Genomic DNA, 21,113 nt, shown 5'->3' with positions numbered 1-21,113 from the left:
GGATAACAAATACATTTTTAAAAGTACAAATATTTCATTTAGCCTCTGAATTAATGAGGTTATAAAAACCTATCAAAATGTGTTTTTATATTAGAGATGTCAGCATTAACGCATTAACGGATGTAATTAATTTAAAGTGTATAAAACGTTAATTTTTTCTTCATCGCGATTAAGGCATGTACCGATTTGACATTAGATTCTGACATTTTATTCAGCTCCGTGTGTGCTCTGAACACTGGTTAGAGGGTGGAACCCTTGGAAAATGTTAATAAAGCATTATTGTTTCATATTGTTTTGTTCTATTGTGTTGTTCTTTCCAAAGAAGTAAATAAATGCATTTTGACAGGAAATAAGTATATATTGAGTCAAATTTCAGCACTTTTAAAATCTGAGATTAAAATTAAAAATTTTAATCTACTGACAGCTCTAGTTTATATATAATATGCATAATTTATATTATTACATTTATTTAAGAAATACATATATCCATATATCTCTATAAAGTATATGTATTACCTGTTTATATAATAGATAAAGTATTATATACTGAATGTATTTTATTCATGGCATACAGAATGAAGCCGTTTTAATATCAAATTTGGCCATTCATCACAAAAAGTGGCGCAGTTTACCTGAAGAGTTGACAACAATATGAATGAATGACTTACTGACAGAGTCTGTACTTTGTGTGTGTTTTTGTTTGTGCGTGTCCCTGTGAATGTGTAAAGTTTAATAAATGCATGACATTTTGTTGGTCATGCTTGTATAGTAATCCTCTTGCTGAAGGTGAGATGAGTCGAAAGTCTGTAAATCTTTTTGATCATCTCAGTCGAAGGCAGGTCATAGGTTAATCCATATACACATTCATACAGACACACACACACATGCACAAATACACACACTCATAACAAGGCCAAACAATACCCCTAGGAACTGCATATAGAAACATGAAGATGATGAAAGAAAAGAGGACGTCCAAATTAGGGAATCATGCCATCAAATTAACCAGCCCCTCATCCTGCAGTACTTTGTTTTCTTTGAGAGCTTTGATAACATCATTTGATCTTGGTTGTTCAGGACAGTCCAGCATTCCCAAAACCAGATATGAAGAAAAAGGACTGATGGAATCATTTGGACAGCACTTGGTATTGGAAGTGGATTAACTCAGTGGAGCCTCACCCTGTCAGCCTGGAAAACATTAGGAATGTGGCAATCTGGGACTGATGAGTATCATCTGGAAACATCTGGTGCAAGGAAATCCCACCACTGCCACCAGATTAAACATATATATACATACATACAAGCACACTTCAGTTCTCATCCTAGCCCATGTCACAAAGACAGGTAGGAAAGGATTGTACATGCCAACTGACTTCCTGTGTGACTCCCTGGTGACACATTCCCGGTCAATGAGAGGCGGCTTAAACTCATGTCTTTAATAATATTTTCTTATCTGATAACAGTGCATATACAACAAAGGAAGCCATTCGCGCTTCCCTGATATCTTGGACTGCAAAACATATGTTTATGAAAATACAAAGACGTATGTAATGTGGATGGACATTCAGCTGTCATGCCACAAAAGCAAAATGCACAAATGCACTATTTTTTTAAATTATTGATATTAAAGGGATGGTTCACCCAAAAATGACATTTCTGTCATCTATTAAAGTGTTTATCTCCAAAATATTTTTTTAAGGAAAATCTTGTTTTTTTCTACATAAAAAGACTGTTAATATACATTCACAAATGTATCATAATTTCACAAATATTTATATTTTATTTAATGTATGAAACTGTTGAAAATCGAAAAAAAAATACAGAAGACCTCAAGTAAAATTAAAGCTACAAACTGTATTTCAATTATGGAAAATTACTGTATTTTTACGAGTTAGTTATTTTCCGTTATTTCACAGAATTTTTTTGGTGCCCCAGCTGCCGTATATGACAGTTTTTTTAGTGTTTTTTTTTTTTTTTTTTTTTTACAGTGTATCTCATTCGCACTTCAGCATATTCAAACTTGTCGCATCACAAACAACCAAAGGTGTTTGGCATCACCAACATCAAACCTGCAAACACAAATGAGATTTGAGGAAGATTTTCTCCAAATAATGATTTAAATCATTGGTATGTTCCTATATTTACGGTATGTTTATTGTGCAGTTTTATAGTTTATAAAAAGCTTGACAGTATCCGTCCCTTTTCACTTTCATTGTATGGCAAACAAACTTAAATATTCTGCTAAATTACTCTTTTTTTGTTCTGAGTCAGCCTGAATACATTAGGTTAAACCAACAAAACTAATTTTAAGTGTTAGATCAGGTAGAAATAGCTCCTTAAAGGAAAATGTCACCCACAAATGAAAATCCTCTCATCATTTACTCACCCTCATACCATCCCAAATGTGTATGACTTTCATTCTTCTGCAGAACATAATCAAAGCTCTGTAGGTCCATACAGTGCAAGTGAATGGTTGCCAGAACTTTGAAGGTCCAAAGCATACATAAAGGCATCTTAAAATTAATCCAGTGGTTAAATCCATGTCTTCAGAAGCAATATAATAGGTGTGGGTGAGAAACAGATTAATATTATTTTTTATAACATCTCCACTTTCACATTCAGTGTTTGTTTTTGGCAATTTATATTCTTCGTGCATATCGCCACCTACTGGGGAGGGTGGTAAATTTATAGTAAAAAAGGACTTAAATATTGATTTGTTTCTCACCCGCATCTATTATATAGCTTCTGAAGACATGGATTAAACCACTGGAGTTGTATGGATTAATTTTGTGTCGCCTTTATGTCCTTTTTGGAGCTTCAATGTTCTGGCCACCATTGACTTGCTTTGTATGGACCTACAGAGCTGAGATATTCTTGTAAAAATATTTGTTAGTGTTCATCAGAAGAAAGAAAGTCATTCAAATCTGGGATGCATGAGGCAGAGTAAATGATGAGAGAAATTTCATTTTTAAGTAAACTATCCCTTTAAGGTAACAATTGCAGGTTACCACTTTTTTCAGTGTATAGGATGCTTTGTATGGAGTGTGGTTTATTTTATTATTAGCGTGTGAAATGATATCATAGTTCTCCTCATGCGGATATGGAAGGCTGTCCCAGCACAGTTTAACTTTCCTCTAATTGGCACTTATATTTTGTTGGCTGTGTGGCACCACAGTGGTGGACATGACCGATGCCATGTCTGCTCTGCCCTATTGTCAACTATGGTGCTGTAATGGGCAACTCGCGAATTATAGAAACCATGTAATTCACATGGTAATTTACATCAGTTACCTCTGCATGGTCCATGATGTGAAAGGAAGATGTGTTCGGTCTGTAAATATATTTGCTTGGCTGTCAGCCTACTTATTAGTGAAAAAAGGCCCCAAGAAATGCCCAGTTTGTTCTATTGTCCTCATGCATATATAAAGGTCGCCGAAATAAACACTTTTGTTAAGCCTCCAAAGCATTCTCTTTTCTCATTGTATCAGCCTTTACAGTTATGAGAAATTATATTATTTCTCAATATAAGTGGAGAAAGGAAAAGCATCCATTTATTTATTACATCAGTGCTTCTATTTTGTTGCATTAACAAATGTTTGAATGACTTGTCTTGAATTATTACGGTTTGCATAATTATCAGACCCCATTAGATGGTTGTTTTTGTTGGCATAATGCCTTGTGTTTATACAACAGGTAGAAAGAGAAATTAATTCATGTTCTCTGTTGTGTGTGGGACAGCCCACACATGAATATTCAATAAGTAGGTGCTTAATATGCATGAGTGGGCGTGCATACCTAGTAGTGTCTTGCCAGTGTAAGCAGCTGAAGCAGACTGGGAGATCCAGAGAGGGGAATGCTGGACTGAGATATATCTCCATGCACACAGTGTGTACTGCACACATGAGAGCTTATGTAAAACTTACAGAATAAAGGAAAACAGGACTGAAGAAGGGGGAGGAAAGTGAAGAGAGAAGACAAGGTGTATGGTCAAGATAGCAGCCAAATGTGCAAGAGAGAGGGAGGGAGCATGCTGACTTCCTGCTCTCCTCCATGAGAAGACTAGATGGTGTGATCTGTCCATCATGGGATGCAGAGTGTGTACTCTACAGAAGCCTCAAGAGCAATACAAACTGCTGTATGAAGTATGTCAGGTAACAACTCCCTTATTTTAAACAGAAGTCTTGATCTCAATGATCAATAAAGCACTTTAGGAGAACTTTAGAGCGTCGGGCAAGAATCTTTGTGGACTTTTATTTCTTATTACTGTTGCTTAGGATGAGTTATTTCTGACTGTCTGATTATCGCAATAACCATGAATATTACTAAGAATTATGTGCTCAAAGCAAATTATTTGATTCATGCATATCAACCTTAGCTGCAAAACTGGAATATTGGAGATGTTTGAATACTTTACTAGTGGTCAGTATTGTGGATTGATCTGTCTTTTGTGAGGTTTCTTGAAGTATATACGGTAACACTTTACAATAAGCTTGTATTTGTAAACATTTTTTAACAACATTAGTTAATTTGAACTAACAATGAGCAGTACTTTTACAGCATTTATTAATCTTGGTTAATGGATATGGTGCTACACTGCTGGTTTGTCTCTTGTTAGTTTATTGTAGAGTAGATGATAAAAAAAAAACTTTTATATTCGCAATTAATGCATTTGGGGTTGTAATAAATGCATCATTGTAAAAGTTGTGCTTGAAATGCACAGTCAGGTTTTTTATTGTTTTATTAAATGCTTTGAAAATGTTGTCACCTTGGAGAGCAAGCCTATACTCTTGCTTGTTTGTTTGTTTGTTTGTCCATTCATTTGTTGTATTTTGTTGGCTGGGTGAATAATGCATTAATTAATTCAAGTTTAATTTTGCATTTCAGATTGATGTCAAATATTTTATAACTTGTTGTCATGCGGTGTGTATAAACCATGTCTGAGCTTTGTGACGCTGTTAGTCATTGATGTCAGTGCTGACTTGATTTCCTGTGGGTTGTGAAAACCTAATGCTTATAACTTTAGGATATCTGACACGATATCACTGAAAGCCAGCAGGGGGCCTCTGAGAACAAGCTCAGGCGTTGTTCTTCCCAGGACATGAATCGCACACTTACGCAAATACACATAAATGCATTGTAAAAGACATTTAATTTTTTTTAACAAACAGTAACTTGCTCTTGATATTTTCCTTTTCAACTGGAATTCACACACCTGGAAGATTTATTGGGCAAATAAAAGATGCACTCGCATTCCATCTACACTATTTGTTTTTTTTTATTGGTCAATGAATGAATGCATCACATCTAGCATTTTGCTCCATGGCCGTCACATTTTTAGATGAGTGTCTCTATATAAACTGTTTAAATATTAAAAACTCGCCTTGAGACACCTGTATTCTGTTGCAGTATTCCGTGTAGCCGTTTTTGACAGCTCCTTGTAGACAAGAACATTTCTTGTTTTTAGGCATGAAAGCAACCAGCAAGATTATACGACCTTATTGTTAGAACTTCCTTACCCACTGAGGGATGCATACTTTTTGTTTGTATGGTGTGTGAGGGTTCTTTCAGTAAATCTAATGAGTGGCCACTTCGCATTCCCCTTTTTACAATTTTCCAGTGGCTGTTTCTCTGCATTAGCTGTTGATGACAGCACAGTCGCTTTTGTGAAAGACTCTACTTTGATCGCACTGGCTGTTTGAAAGCAGGACTAAAAGCTTTCTCTCCTCTTAAGGGCCGAGTGGATATATCTGTTTATTTTTGTGTTCTCTACAACAGTAAATGGTCTCTGTTTGTTAACAACCCAACAGCCGATGTTTGGCTTCAAAGGAATCGTCAGCCTTTTCAAATCACTCCTTGTTGGAAAAACGGTGAAAGACGAAAAGAAACAAAGACATATTGGGGCCATTACATGAGCTCTTTCTCAAACCCACTCCTCCATCAGACTGCATCTGTCATGCTGCTGTCAATTACATTTGATTGGCAGGCTGTTTGCTGGTTTCTCTAATGGCACACTTAGCTAGTTACTCCTAACCTCTATACCAGACTGGGCAAAAAAATTGTCAGACAAGGACACTCATCCATGCTTAACATTTAATGTCGTTCGTCATACATTGTGAGACATTGATATGTCATCTGCTCAATCGACAGCTTTGGGGCATAGTATTAATTTATAAAATAAAAAACATTCGGTTACAGTAAGGCACTTACAATTGAAGTGAATGGGGCCGGCCCATAAACATTAATATGCACACTGTTTCAAAAGTATAGCCACAAGACTTAAACATTAAACATGTTAATATGACTTAAGTGTGACAAAATCAAGGATTTATTGTCTTTACAGCGTTTAGCAGATTACAGGGTTTTACGTCATCATGACAACAAAGTTATAATATTAGATATAACTTTACACTGATAAGTAAAGTTAGTAATCAGTTTCATCACACTTAAATATTGTTACCATGTGTAATGTTAAGGCTTGGTCTTGTTGCTATACATTTGAAGGAGTGCTTCCATGTAAGTGCCCTTTTTTAAGTTTGCCTTTTTTTAAATTATTTTATTTAAATTAACCAGGGATGAGTTAAATTTTATGTTGTGGTAATCAACATTATGCCACAAATGCTGTCGATTGAGCTTGACTTATATTGAACCTGGAACATTCCATTAATAGAGCGCAACAGTGCCCCACCCACTTATTCAGCATCTGGATTCCGGTAGTATTTTTCCCATTGTTTTTCCATAGGCTTTTCATAAAATCCTCCATAAAACAATTCTAAGCTATGAACTAAACCAATCAGCTCCGAGGTGAATCACAACATCACAAGCTTTTTAGGCAGAAAATTATTTATATAAGGTACAAGGCTGTGTACTTTCCGTCTTTCATGAGGGTACAAACTACAATCCCATGAAGCATTGCGAATGATGTAATTGAATAAAAACGATGGGAATATATCAAATATTAGGTTGCTGATCATAAGTATAGAAACAATATATTTTACGTTTATTGCAAAATATTTCAATATGTACAATTAGATAAGTAGTTTAAGTGTAAAGGGTGACTCAATTACAAGACACCTTGATTATGTCACTCACAGTGCATCATGGGAGTGGGCGGTTGCTCCAAGGCAAATTTTGCGGGCTTCGTTGGCCACAGCATGCTTTTGGCTGGCATTGGGATCACTCACAATTAAGGTCTGTGAGTGGCGGCAGTGTAGCTGGGCTTAGAATAGAGGGAAAGTCTCGTTTGAAGTGTAAAAGCAATCTGTTGACTCATCCATTCCCAAGCGCCCGCTTACCCATGTGTCCAGCTTTGTAAGCATGTGCATAAACCACATGTGTGTTGGCATGTTGTAGTGTTTCTGATATGATTGGTAGCTGGTCGATAATTCATGGAGGTCCAGCCTTCCATGGCTTTTCTACTTTGTAGCTTTTATAAACTGACAGTATATATTTTTCATATCCAGTTAAACAATGTTATGAAAATGATCCACTTTTTCCACTGTATACCTCTGATACAAAGAGCTTACAAAGAAAATTAAATCTTACATTTTTTATCTAATTATTTATAAAGTCTAAGTGAGTCACTTTGTCTTAAATTACTTGAAAAGAAAGTGTGACGAGGAGGAAGGTGTGGCCGGGCCATGGTGGAGCACGGCCGGCGCTGAATCAGCTGATCAGCGGGAGAGCAAGATAAGAGGCAGCCGGAGACGCCGGTTCGAGAGAGACGCACGTGGCCACATTGTGTGTGTGTTCTTATGTTTTATGTTGGTTAAGTTTATGTTGACCATTAAAATTTATGTTGACTATTCAGCTGGTTCCTGCCTCCTCCTTGCCCAACTTTTACTCTGTTACAGAAAGTAACAAGTATGAGGTAGTAAATCCACTTTTCAAGAACATAATTTCATATTGACATGTGAAATTATTCTTTGCCCCTCTGTGCACATTTTGCCCACCCCTTTTAAAAATGAAAAATATAGAATCGCCACTGGGCCAACTCGACTCCGCTGACCTCTCCAAGCATGTGCAGAAACCACACGTGTGTCGGTGTGTTGTAGCATTTCTGATATGATATTGTGATGGGGGATTGCATTATTGTAATGGATTGACATTGGTCTTGCGGATTTAACCAGCTTTTCTGGAAATAACGTGCTACTGGGATGGTGGAGAGATGGGAGGTCTATCTGTGTGTGTGTGTGTGTGTGTGTGTGTATACCATTGTGAATCAAATAGCAAATACAGTGGATCAGGCTCCTGACTGGCCCCATCCCCAGATAATTCACACAGATCCTCTTCATTAAGGTGTCTGGCACCATGCCTGCTTTCTCTCTTTCTCTCTGTCCCTCTCACCCTCTCTCTCTCTCCTTTAAAGCTCCCCAGAGGCTAACTGATGATCCAGAAGGATGCATCTTCCTCACATGAGCACACACACATGCGTGCACAAGCGCACACATTTATAGAGAGATTTATGTACATAGAAATTATATGATTGGCCCATGTGCTCCAGAGCATAATATACATTACTCTAGGGATCGTAATTGTAAAGAATTTAACTTTTCTGGTTCCGATTTCGATTCCACGTAACAATTCCTTAGCAGTTCTATAACAATTCCATTAAGAGCTCTATTAGGTCACATCCATGCTAATATGTTTTCGTTTGAAAAACGTATTGATTCTGCTATGTTTACGTCTCTCATTCATAATGGAATGATGTTTTCCTCAACCAAAAATTGAGCATTTCAAAAACACTCCATTACCACTAACTTTGTAAAATGGTGAAGTTGAATTTTTAAAACAAAAATGAATTAGTGTGGATGTGGTCTTAGTACTTAGCCAAAAAGAGACAGTTGCCAAAAAAAAAAAAAAAAAGTCCTCCTGTGATTAAACACTGTTCAACCTATTGATTTCAATGTTTAATAAAATGACTAAGAAGAAAAGAGAATTAGTGCTCCCAGTCTCTGTAAACCTACAGGTCAAAAGAGTGTCATTTTCCCCTTCAGTTCAAATTATTAGAATTGAGCGAGGATGCAGCACGAATGCTCCTCGTCATCTCAGAGTAAACTTGATCTCTCTCTAACTTTGCTGAACTTGGTGCTCTTAGCTTAAAAGCAGGAAAGGTATGCACCATGTGGTGATGTTGGCTCCTTTGTCCCTGATGGGTCTACATTGACCGACTGCTAGAAACTGTGTTTGACAGCCCTGTGGCTCCTAATCTCCCTACAAGTGGCTGGTAATGGTCATGGCGCCTGTCTGTGCCTCGTGCAAGGCCTTCATTTTAATTAGAGTATCAAAACAGTCAGACTAGTGAAGCTTGAGCTCAGATTAGGTTAGTGCTGGATGATTGCTGCTTGCTAACACATTTATGTTAGTGGTTTTACACAGGTCTTCCCAGGTTCTTCAAGAAATTCACCTAAAATTAAATGTTCCCCAAAAAGTTTGTTTAGTGAAATCCTGACTTGAAATGACATTTGCAACCCATTTACTTCTGTAATGTGACATACTTCCAAGTGAAATTGATTGGATCACAGAAATTTGTCTCTTTATAACAGTTAGTAGGGCTTGGTGAAAATTAAAGGGCTTGGTGACCACCCGAAAAAGGTTATTTTAGAGACCAAGCAAGATATTACATTTTGAGATTGTTTAGATAAAATATATATATTTGTGGAATAGCATGTATCGAAGAATCGTTCCCAATAAGACCAGGAACATGTTTGTAAGGAAATAAATTGGGTCCATTTTGATTTCACTTTAAGGCTTACAGTGTACCACCAAGTCTGAATTTTCAGCATGAAAAATTTCCATGAGAAGATTTTAAAATGAAACAATGCATTTCAATGAACTCCTTCACACAGACTCTTAAATATTGTACTGTGATGATCTGCCATTGTTTTATTCACAAAATTTCTTTCCCCCTGATGTTCAGATCACGAAAAAAAAAAAATCATTTAGATATTTCCAGAGAAACTTTACATTCGTCATTGGACTCTGTGTATCGTTTTGATGCAAAAATGTGTTTACGAATATTTTTGTTTGCGAATACTTCATCACTGTCATTTAGTTGCATCAGACTTTATGTGAAATGACCTATATCAAACTGATTCCATTTTCAGAACCCTTGTCACTCTCCCCCTCGTCCCCTTAATTAGTCTTTGCAGAGGCGGGATGCAAAAACAAAGCAGTTCACCCATGCCATGGGGAAATCGGCAGAGCTCAGCTTAGTTAGCTTAACCAGGGATGGATCCTCCCTACTGCGCCTTCACAGCTGCTTCACGCTGTAGCAGGTGGCCAGCAGCCATTCAGGAGAGATCACTACCCTCTAGTCTGCAGACTGTCACTCTAACACACTCTACCACTGCCATTTAGAGATGGGTAGACAAAGCATGGACAGAACGTGGCAAAGATATACACAAACTGACATGATACAGATGGAATGACACATGGACAGATGAAATACAGACATAACATGTCAATATAGACATGTCATAAAGAGTGCTATAGACAAAATATTGATTCACTGCAGCAAAGTAATGGACAAGATAGATATAACATGAATAAACTGCTTATAGACAAAAGTTTACTACATGTAAAGGACAGACATAACAAATTAACCGTTCTGAAAGAGTCCCCCAAAGAACATTACTCCCAAACAAAAGCAAAGCTCTGTTCCAAAACTTGGTAAGCTGCCTTGCTGTGTATTAGCTCCTTTGGCAGCTGCCTTATAAGGTAACATCCTAACCGTAAGAGAACATCTAAAGTGACTTATTTAAAACAATTGATTTCAACTGGGGTTTTTGTGTTGCTAAGCTAACAACACAGTAGGCTACTTTAACAAGAATGAAAAATGCATTCAGTAGCACATGAATATTGTGGAAAATAATACATTTCTAATTCTCAGTATTGAATGAAATGTAAGTATATTTGTAATTAAAAAAATATGGATACATATAATACTTTACTATGTTCTGGAACAGTGCTATCGAGCCACCACACCTAAATTTCAACCAAAGAATTTCAGATATGCCTAAATTAAAAATGGATTTGACACAGATATAGACTAAATTCCATTTCTAAGACTTTAATACACAATACTAAGCTCAGACATATGTTTTTGATGTTGTTACTGCTTTATGTAAGTGACATGATGCATAGATCACTGTAGTCCATGAGTAGGCCCAATGGACACTATGAATAGATAAGCATTGTTTGGTCATTAGTCTCTATAAGTCTGGCACAGATGTGATTTTTTATGGGGATAGACAAACACAGGTGTTCCTGCATCTTTTTATGGACAGCTTTATTTGCACAGATGCATCAGACTCTCCACAGTTAAATAAAAATAAAACTAGATTAAGTGTCCCAACTGTTTTTGTTTTCACACATGATGTTATGTCCGCCTTTGTTTAAATTACTTTGTTCTGTCTAACAACAGGGTTCATCTTTTTTTTTCCACTGTCTTATTTATAATTACAGTATAGTACGTCCATAGACTTTTTTTTATTTTAACAATTTTTTTTTTTTTTTAAGTACAAGTATTACATGTAGTCTCTCAATTAATATGAGGTCCTAAAAGATACATGCATAATAATGATTTAAAAAAAAAAAAAGTTTTACATTGAGTATTTCATGTCACAGTGACACTACCCATACATAAAGGATTCAAAGAAACCAAGCATGTCAACATGTATCCACTGCATCTAACAAAATTATGACTTTATTCAGAATCATTTATATTAATAGACCCTGTGAAGCTAAATCGCAATTAGCATTTTCATCGGAGAGCAGGGCTTCCACTTTAGAGACTTGTTATTCTTTAGGATGTGATAAGACACGATTAACAGCATAAATCGAGTGTATGCATGTTGGGAGAGCTGAATAGCGACATGCTTCCCTGGTGTTCGTGCTGAGTCATGAATAAAACATGCTAACAGAGAAGTTTGAACTCACTATTTTGAATGCTGAGGATGGAACGATATTATATCTTATTTATATTCAGACTGAGCATGCTCTTAGTGGCTAAATACTGCTTGCTGTGCTGCTTTAAATTACCATTTAAAAAAGTATAGCCTGTTGTGTCTTAAATAGCAAGTTTTAACATTCATGGTTGCTAAAGGCCTTTGTCCTGTTATAGTGTCAGTATTTTTAGTGGTAGTTCTACTCGCTTTAAAGTGATTTTATCCAGATGGAAATGTATATGGTATGTCATTATGTCAAATAAATGGCTAGCAATTATATATTTTTGTTTAAATTACTGTTACATTCAACCAAAGCTCAAATAGGTAGGGAAACTGGTGAAGACTGAGCAGTCTTTAAACATTTTATTTTGGTTGTTTATACCTGAATCTGTTATAATACCAGCCTCGGTAGAGTCTGGAAAAGTGTGTTTTTCTCCAATGGAAAGTGATGGACAACACATTATAAGAGGAAAGCAAAGACACAGGAAGCTTGAAGAAAGTGATTTAGCCTTACTCTTTTGATCCTGTCTGGATAACAGAATGCTTCATGCTTAAACAGGATTAAGAGTGAGCAAACAGCAGCGTCTTTTAGCAGGCGTCCATGCTTATAAGCAGCATTAGTTTCCCTCTGTTTGCTGCTTAATCCACACAGAGATGGCATGCCAAAGCATATAAAGGTAGCTGTGTTTCAAGTCGGCCAAGAAAACCTTCTTCGTTGACTGTAAAGAGGATTCCATTCCTGATTCTGAATGAAATAACAAACAAATACATAGAGATTGAAAAACCAGACCAAGCCCTGCCAAACTGTGTTGCTGTTTTCAAGATAGTTATGCTTGGTAGAAAAGAGGAATTAAGACTCTAAATGAACTTGTACATAGTTATAATGTTCTTTCAGGGGTTCTGGGAATAGTCTTCAAACTTAAACTTGTCTGTCAAACTACAGACGCTTTTTTTTTTTTTTTTTTTTTTTTAATAATCTTAGTGTTTTCCACTCTGTGCCAATATCTTTCAAGAGTCTGCGTTGTAGTCTTGAATAATCTATCACTTAATTCTGATATTTTACAATTCATTGATATTGAGAGGTTCATTTATATTGTGTAGCAGGGAAACAGATCCAATTGATCATCAGACATGATAAACAGGCAGTTTTTCTGTTTAAACTGGTACAAACCAAAGTTGGAGTCATGATCAGATCCTTCAAGACCCATCCAAAAACCAATATCAGAAACCCATTAGACCCAGGCCAATACAATACCCACTAAGACCCAGGTCAAGACTAGAGTCCTTGAGGCCCAGGTCCAGACAAAACCTAACACCTAGACTAAGGCCACATCCAGACTAGTTGAAAATGTCGACATTTCCTAGTGTCATCATTTTCCAAAGTATGGGGTACAAGAGAGTGTTTTTCGTAATTGTTTTTGGTGGAGGAAAATGTTGTTCAGTGTGGATGAGAGGCGTGCAAAATTGGAGAGTTTTCTACAAAAAACGTATTGAGGCCAAAGGATATTTCGTACGTCCGCGTTGCTGATCACTCCGCACACAGTATACTTGATGTAAATTTTGTCATAATCCAGATTGCACGCTGGCCAGATTTTCTCGACTCGCGGACGCGGTCATCGTCTGTGTGCATTGTCGGCACATGTGCCGGCCATTGACTCTACTGAAAGAGTATCACAAAGAAGTTGTAGCAGGCATGCGTCAAACACGTTCGTATTCGCTCGTGTTCAGAAGAGTATACTCACAAAGGCAACGCGATCGACCAGCCGTGAGCTGATCTGGAACACGCAAAAACTATGTATACCTGGGCCATTAGTGTGGATGTGGCCTCAGATCAAGACCTGTAAGTCCAAGAGCCATGTAATTCTTGTAAATTCTCTGTATGTTGAAGATCCTGTGCTGATCTGTGGTTAAGGTAATTATCATGTTTAGTATACTGGAAATAGACCACAGAATGCTGCGATTGGCCAATCAGATTTTTATGACTTGCCCAACTTTGTCCTCTCAGTTAACGATAAAAAGCTTGCCTCTGAGGTAAAAAGGTATTTTACGATATTTTGAAGTAGATGTAGTGTTGATATTCCATAAATGACTTTTCAGTGTTTTGTGTGAAAATTGTTCCAGTTTACTGACTCAGTCAATGGAAGCTGTCCGTCCCAGTGCCTCAGAGGGTGAAGCTCTCAGTTTGCTCTGTTCTGGTGTGTGGCTCCTCAGTGAGGTGGTTGCAGAATGTGTCAGAGGTGAGCTGAGTGAATGAAGGCCCCGGTTCCCCTCCTCCATGCTAGAAAGAGTGGAATACTTAGTGGTAGGGCAGTCAGGCAGAACGTTTCCAGGATTGAGACTTTGTCTCGGGGGTCGTGGGCTACACGAAGGAGAGGGATTCCTGTGCACTTGTGTCTTACGAGAACCTATACAGAAATGAATACAAGGAGTTAAAAGGTAAAATAAAGAACTAAAATGAACAATTAGAATAAACAGAAGAATTGGCAAAGAAAAAAAAACAACAGAACTGTCATCTAAAGGAACAGCAATTGCACAAAAAAAAAAAAAAAAAAAAAAATCCAGATTGTAGTTTTTGAAGTGCCTCTGAGTATAATGATAATAACATGTTTTTAAAAATATACCATGATTATGCCAAGGTATTATTTGAAGTACCTTGTACATACCATATTATATAAATATTTTAATCATCCGGGACTTTTTGGTGTATCTCTAAAAGTATCATGTTATTACCATTTAACAGAACTGGCATCTTAAGTAACAGCATTGGCAAAAAAAAAAAATGAATTACCAATAGTATTTTTTAAGTACCTCAGAGTACCTTGGTAGTACCCTGTTTTTTGAACATGTACCATGCTAATGCCATGGCAATGGTATTTTGTAATTACCTTTTAGTACCATGATAATATCATGGTTTTTGGACAAATATCATGGTACTGCCATGAAATTACTTGGAAAGCCATGTAGTACCATAGTAATACAAATTTCTTTTTTTTTTCATGTACCATGTGAATACCATGCTATTATTTGAAGTAACTTAAATACATGAATATGGTAATCCTTCAGGACCTTGGTACATCTATAAAAGTATCCTGGTATTATCATCACTGTACCATGGTACTGCTATAGTACTTTTTAAAAGGTAGTTTTGAAGACTTCCTCAATGTTCAGTTGTTAAACAGAGATGGTGAATCATACTATTTATTTATTTTTTTCCCCCGGTTTTGATATTTCAGAATTTGGAGTCATACTGGATGCTCCAATTATCCCTTAGGCAGGGATTAGTTTTAATCCGTTTTGGTTATTAGTTAGCATGTACCCTCTTCAACGCTGGAGTATGCCGATCCCCAGTGTGTGCACACATTACTGCCTGTTTGGAAATCTTTTTGGATCCAGCGGCCTGTGAATTGAAATCTTTACAGTTCTCACAAGTGATTATTTTTGAAGCAGAATTTAACAGAACACTGGATGGAAAATGGGTTTCATTGGATAAATAACTAAAGTCGTATGAGAGGCTGTTCAATTCTGTGGTCATGGTGCGTTAATGACTAATATAGTAGAACTGGATTTCAGCTAGAGAAAATGTGTGTATCTATCAGAAAATTAATCATGAAACTGGAATATTTCTGTTAAAAAATATAGGTGTGAGCATTTGGATTGGTGTTCACCCTAATAAGGTATTTGTGTATTCTCAATATTGCATCACCTAATTTCTTTGGTTGTTTTCCATGAATTTCATCACCTTCTTGTACTAAGCCTATGTGTGTGTATGAGCAGCCTTGCATACATGTTTGCGAGTGCCTCAAGCACTGATCCTATCAAAGCTGTCTCTCATCCAGGAATCAAAATTGAAAAAATGGGGAATGCTGTGTCTGTTGAGACGAGCACACAAGGAAAAGCTCTGTAAGCTCTCAGATAAGAGAGATAGTTCAGCCAAGGTCAAATATCCTGTTAGCAGCCGCACTAATGCAGACTGTCATGCTTCAACATCTTAATGAAGTCAGTTTAGCTTTTCGGTTTACCTTGACGTCTACCTAACCATTTCCAGGACGTTTGTGTTAGATATTTCCATGGTCTTATACTATGCCTTAAACAAAAGCTCCTTGAAATCTCACTTAAATCTTGTAATAGAACTTATTTATACATATTGTTTGTGTAATATTAACAGAAAAGTTCGATGTCTTTGTTTTGTTTTTTGGACATAGCGTGGCAACATTATCGTTTTTTTGGGTATGTGCCACGGTAATACTATGGTATATTTTGAAGTACCATGGAGTTTCATGTAAATACTACTGATTATTCTGCCCATTTTGGCCAATTTGAGATTAACGGCACCAGCCGATAATTATGCCAGTTTGGCTAATTAACAGGTGCTAGTTCCCCAGTGTCAGTGCCAATTTCGACTGACAGTCTTGTCAACTAATGGTAAATATTTTCTGTTTGCAATGCTTTTAGTGAATTTTAAATCTTATGTAAAATTGATTTCAGAAATGTTGTGTTACATCAGCCATCAGCTACCCTGAGCTCTAGAAATTGGCATTGGCCTTTAAAAAAGCCTATATCAATTGACCACTTGTAATTTACATGGAACACGAATATGGTAAGGATTTAGTACTATGTTACATATTCCCATCTTATACCATCACTGTACCATGATACCACCACAGTACTTTTCTGTAAGGTCAACAGCAATCATTTGCAATTTTGTAAATGCAACTTCAGTAAAAAAACATTTTGAAATGGCTATTTTTGTGTACAACTCTGGTCCCCATCTGGTCTTGTGTTTCTGCACTAAAAGATTGCTTTGAACCTTTTCTTTCTTGTTCCGTTCAACCCTTATCAGCGGAGCGCTGCTCTTAATTGGTGCACCAAGCTTTGGCCCTGAAGCTTGTGTTCATTTTCTCAAGTCAATATACAGCACCAACATCATCTCCCAGGGTGGCCCTCGACTTGAAATTTCTTAACTAAATAAGTTTACCAACCCCCCAGTTCAGTTTGTTTAATGACCTTGATTAATTAGTAGACGTGTGCAATCTAATTTATGCTCTTGTTTTGCTGAGTCTAGCCCTGACTCTCAAAATTCAGTGAGAGGCATTACAGGAGCTTTGTTCTGTTCTATAACAGTTGTTTTCAATGCTCCATTGCCTTCAGTTTTCACTTTTAAGGAATTTGTCCTTTTACTGCAATTTTACTGTATGGTTGAGTGCTTTTTGTTCAACATTTACATTACATTTATGCATTTGGCAGATGCTTTTATCCAAAGCAACTTACAGTGCATTACATGTATACATTTTATGAATTTATGTGTTCCCTGGGAATCGATCTCATGATCCTGGCATCATGCTCTTCCAGTGGAGCTATAGGAACCCAGTTCTTAGCAATCAGTCAGTAAGCACAAGTGTTTGTTCAGACAGTTGCCTTCCCCCAAGTCTCTGATATTCTGGTCCTAGATATGGCTCAGGGCTGCGTTTCCCAAAATCATTGCAAGCTTAATTTGATCGTAGAGACCATTGGTGCCAATGGCTTCTACGATCAACTTGGCTTACGATGCTTTTTGGAAACGCAGCCCAGGTAAGTTATTCAGTATAAATCCATTTTATGCCCATTTTATCGAAATCATAAGTCTGGTAATTTAGAACAGTAAGCCCACCTCTCCTCAACAAGCTGCACAATTTACAGTATCATTCATGTTGGTAGCACAAACCATGAGGGTAGATTTGCATGCCAAAGTGGAATACTAAGGAACAGCTTTTGTTCAAATTCCCTAAACCCTAAGCATGCGCTATTTGTAATAGTGAATCTTTCCATAGTAAGCACCACTAAACATGATTTTGCCTATTGTAGAAATCCTCATAAACAAAAATATTTAGGTAATTTATGGTTGTATACATGTTCAAGCTAATACTGGTTTTGATGTTAATATTGTGTTTATCTGTTTCAACAGGTCAATGGCAAGGACTTGTCCAAGGCGACACATGACCAGGCAGTGGAGGCCTTCCGTACGGCTAAAGAACCCATTATGGTCCAGGTGCTACGCAGGGCACCGAGGCCCAAACCTACAGGTCCAACCGGGGATGCCCAAGTAGTGGACATCAGCACCCAGACTGATATCACCTTCCAGCATATCATGGCCCTCAGCAAGCTGCCTGCGTCTGCCCCACCTGTGGATGTACTTGAGCAATACCTGCTGCCAGAGGGGTGAGTGACAGCTCCCTAGGCCAATCAGAATGCACATGAGAGATTTTAGTTATGAGTGGCACATACAGTGCATTCAGACCTCTTTATTTTTTTCACATTTTGTTATGTTGCAGCCTTATGCTAAAATGCTTTAAATCATTTATTTATTTTCACATCAATCTACACTCCATACCCCATAGTGACAAAGCAAAAAACCAAATTATTGATAACTTTGCAAATTTATTAAAAAGAAACAACTGAAATATCACATTGACATGAGTATTCAGACCCTTTGTTATGACACTTGAAATTTAGCTCAGGTGCATCCCATTTCTCTGGATCATCTTTGAGATGTTTCTACACTTTGATTGGAGCCCACCTGTGGCAAATTCAATTGATTGGACATGATTTGGAAAGGCACACACCTGTCTATATAAGGTCTCACAGCTGAAAATGCATATCACAGCAAAAACCAAGCAATGAGGTCAAAGGAACTGCCTGCTGAGCTCGGAGACAGGATTGTGTTGAGGCACAGATCTGAGGAAGGCTACAAAAAGAATTCTGTTGCATTGAAGGTTCCCAAGAGCACAGTGGCATCCATAATTCTTAAATGGAGGAAGAGTTGGAACAACCAGGACTCTTCCTAGAGCTGGCCTCCTGGCCAAACTGAGCAATTGGGGGATAAAGGCCTTGGTAAGAAAGGTGACCTAGAACCTGATGGTCCAGAGATCATATGTGGAGATGGGAGAAACTTGCAGAAGGACAACCATCACTGCAGCACTCCACTGATCTGGTCTTTATGGCAGAGTGGCCAGACGGAAGACTCTCCTCAGTGCAAGACACATGAAAGCCCACTTGGAATTTGCAATTTATTTATTTATTTATTTATTTATTTATTTATTTTATTTTTTTGCCTGGACATGTTTTTGTGAGATTCACTCATAGACTAAAATATCAGTCTAAAATAGAGGTTCTAGCAAATATTTGTCATTGTGAATTGTCTTAAAAAGGAATTCAAATTTTGCTCTACCAGCACAGCAGGGTTGTGGCCCAGGTCACACAACAAAATTAAGCTGCTGTCATTTCTTTGGATTTGCGTTAGTTTTACTTTTTATTTTTATTTCCTGTCTGTCCTTGCTCATCTCTCTTTGTGTCCCCTTAGTGTTTGACTCTAATTTAAGACAGGAGCTTACCTTACTTATTGCCATGAGAGAGGATTTTAATAGATTTTTCTTTGCGACTTAACTAAATGAGAAAGAGCATTGTTGTTCTCTCATTTCCCCAGATGTTTATTACGTGATGAACCATATTTTCCCTCAACTTTGAAACTTCTGTTTATTAATTAATTTCTATGATAGGTTAAACACCCTGGAAACATGATTTGCATGAACTACAAAATGTGACAAAATTGGCAGCTCCACCAAACTGATTACATTTCATAAAGCAAGTAATTTCATAAAATTAATTTAAAATCATATTAATTTGTTATTGAATACAGGTTTAGTTTGATGTGCACAATAAACCATTCCCAATACAATTTGAAAATGGAGTTGCTATGGCAATACTGAAAAGATCGTTTACTACATTTTGCCTTTGCAGAGCAATACAGTCCCTCTATAGTATCTGTGTTTATGGTTTGGCTTTTTTGTTTTATAGACACACTCCTGTTCATGAGTACTTCGACACCAATGATTTCCTAGAGGGCTTGCAGCATGAGATAGAGAGAGAGGAGCTGGAATATGAGGTAATGCACACACTGATAGACACACAATCTATCTGTTTCCTATGCCATCCCATTTTCAGTCTGTCTCCCCTGAAATGTGAATTAAGACATACAATACATCTAACATGCTGATGCCAGGCTTTTCCGGCCTAACTGTCTCTACTGTTCTATCTCTGAACTGACCAGCTATACCCTCTATAACCTGATACAGAAGTACTAGAATGGTCAGTTATATCAATATTAAGCCTTGTTCATTGAGAGAGGAAAAAATAAAGAAAAAAATACTAGTAGGTAAATTTATCCTGTTTTCCTGAAGGACAAAAAATAAAAAATAAATAAATCTCAATATCCTTTAAACAAGATAAATTTGCTGTAAGAAAAGCAATATTATGTAAGATAAAAATAATTGTTTTGAGAGAATATACAGTATATTGAAACATATCTTGAATATCTTTAATTTATGCTTAAAACAAGGAAGAACCATTTGCAAAGAAAATAAACTTAATTCAAGATATATTCTCTGAAAACATGTCTTATCTTAAATATTTTTTAATACATTTACATTTATTCATTTGGCAGACGCTTTTATCCAAAGCGACTTACAAAAGAGGAACACATAAGCAAATAATTTCTTGAAAAATATAAGTTTTTATTTTTTAAGATTTTGAGATGTTTTAACTGGAAAACAAGACATTAATACTGATTAAGAGAATGATTTTTGCAGTGTTAGTCCTTGAACAGATGCAAGACAGTGACATCATTATTTACTTGTCATAGACTAATATACTGTATATTTTAGAAGAAAAATGGTGACTGTTGCCCAACAGTGAAAGAGGATAATTGGATGGGTTAGAATTAGAATGACTGGTGTGATGGATCTGATAGTGTACATTAAGAGCAGACAGATAACCCTATAATGAGAATGCTGGACAGAGAATCATGAGGGGTCGTGAGCCAGTCCATAAAGAGATGAAGTTCAAAGACTTATAGAAGCAGATGCTGGGCACACAGCACTCATGACAACCTTCCGTTGGCCCCTAAAGGCCCCAAGGAGCCGCAGTAGACAGAGATCAATGGTCAGGTTGGGGCCGATTTGAATGCCCAACCACAACACCAGCCCCCTTGTTTACCTTGATTAATGCTCTCATTTGCACTTCAAGGACAAAGGCAAAAAGAGCTTTAGATGTTCTGAGGTAGAAATACGGTACTCTTTAATGTTTGGAGGTCTTTTCATACCATAGTGCCATGTTGGCAGACATTTGTAATCATAT

At 37.0% G+C, this 21,113-nt stretch overlaps 1 protein-coding gene across 3 annotated transcripts in view; it reads left to right on the top strand.

Annotated features, from left to right (window-relative positions):
- LOC127449104 (E3 ubiquitin-protein ligase PDZRN3-B-like) overlaps positions 1 to 21,113 on the top strand; it is a 165,019-nt gene that overhangs the window by 133,755 nt on the left and 10,151 nt on the right. For 2 of the 3 annotated variants that reach the window (XM_051712270.1, XM_051712273.1), the window contains 2 exons: positions 17,887 to 18,140; positions 19,776 to 19,863. In XM_051712270.1, coding sequence (XP_051568230.1) covers positions 17,887 to 18,140; positions 19,776 to 19,863 — 342 coding nt within the window. Of the gene's footprint in view, positions 1 to 3,861; positions 4,152 to 17,886; positions 18,141 to 19,775; positions 19,864 to 21,113 lie in introns of those variants that run through there. The other variant, XM_051712272.1, reaches the window with a different exon arrangement.

This window comes from Myxocyprinus asiaticus, chromosome 12 (assembly GCF_019703515.2).
Source record: "Myxocyprinus asiaticus isolate MX2 ecotype Aquarium Trade chromosome 12, UBuf_Myxa_2, whole genome shotgun sequence".
Classification (NCBI taxonomy): Eukaryota; Metazoa; Chordata; class Actinopteri; order Cypriniformes; family Catostomidae; genus Myxocyprinus; species Myxocyprinus asiaticus.
This window is presented reverse-complemented; position numbering and strand designations above follow the sequence as displayed.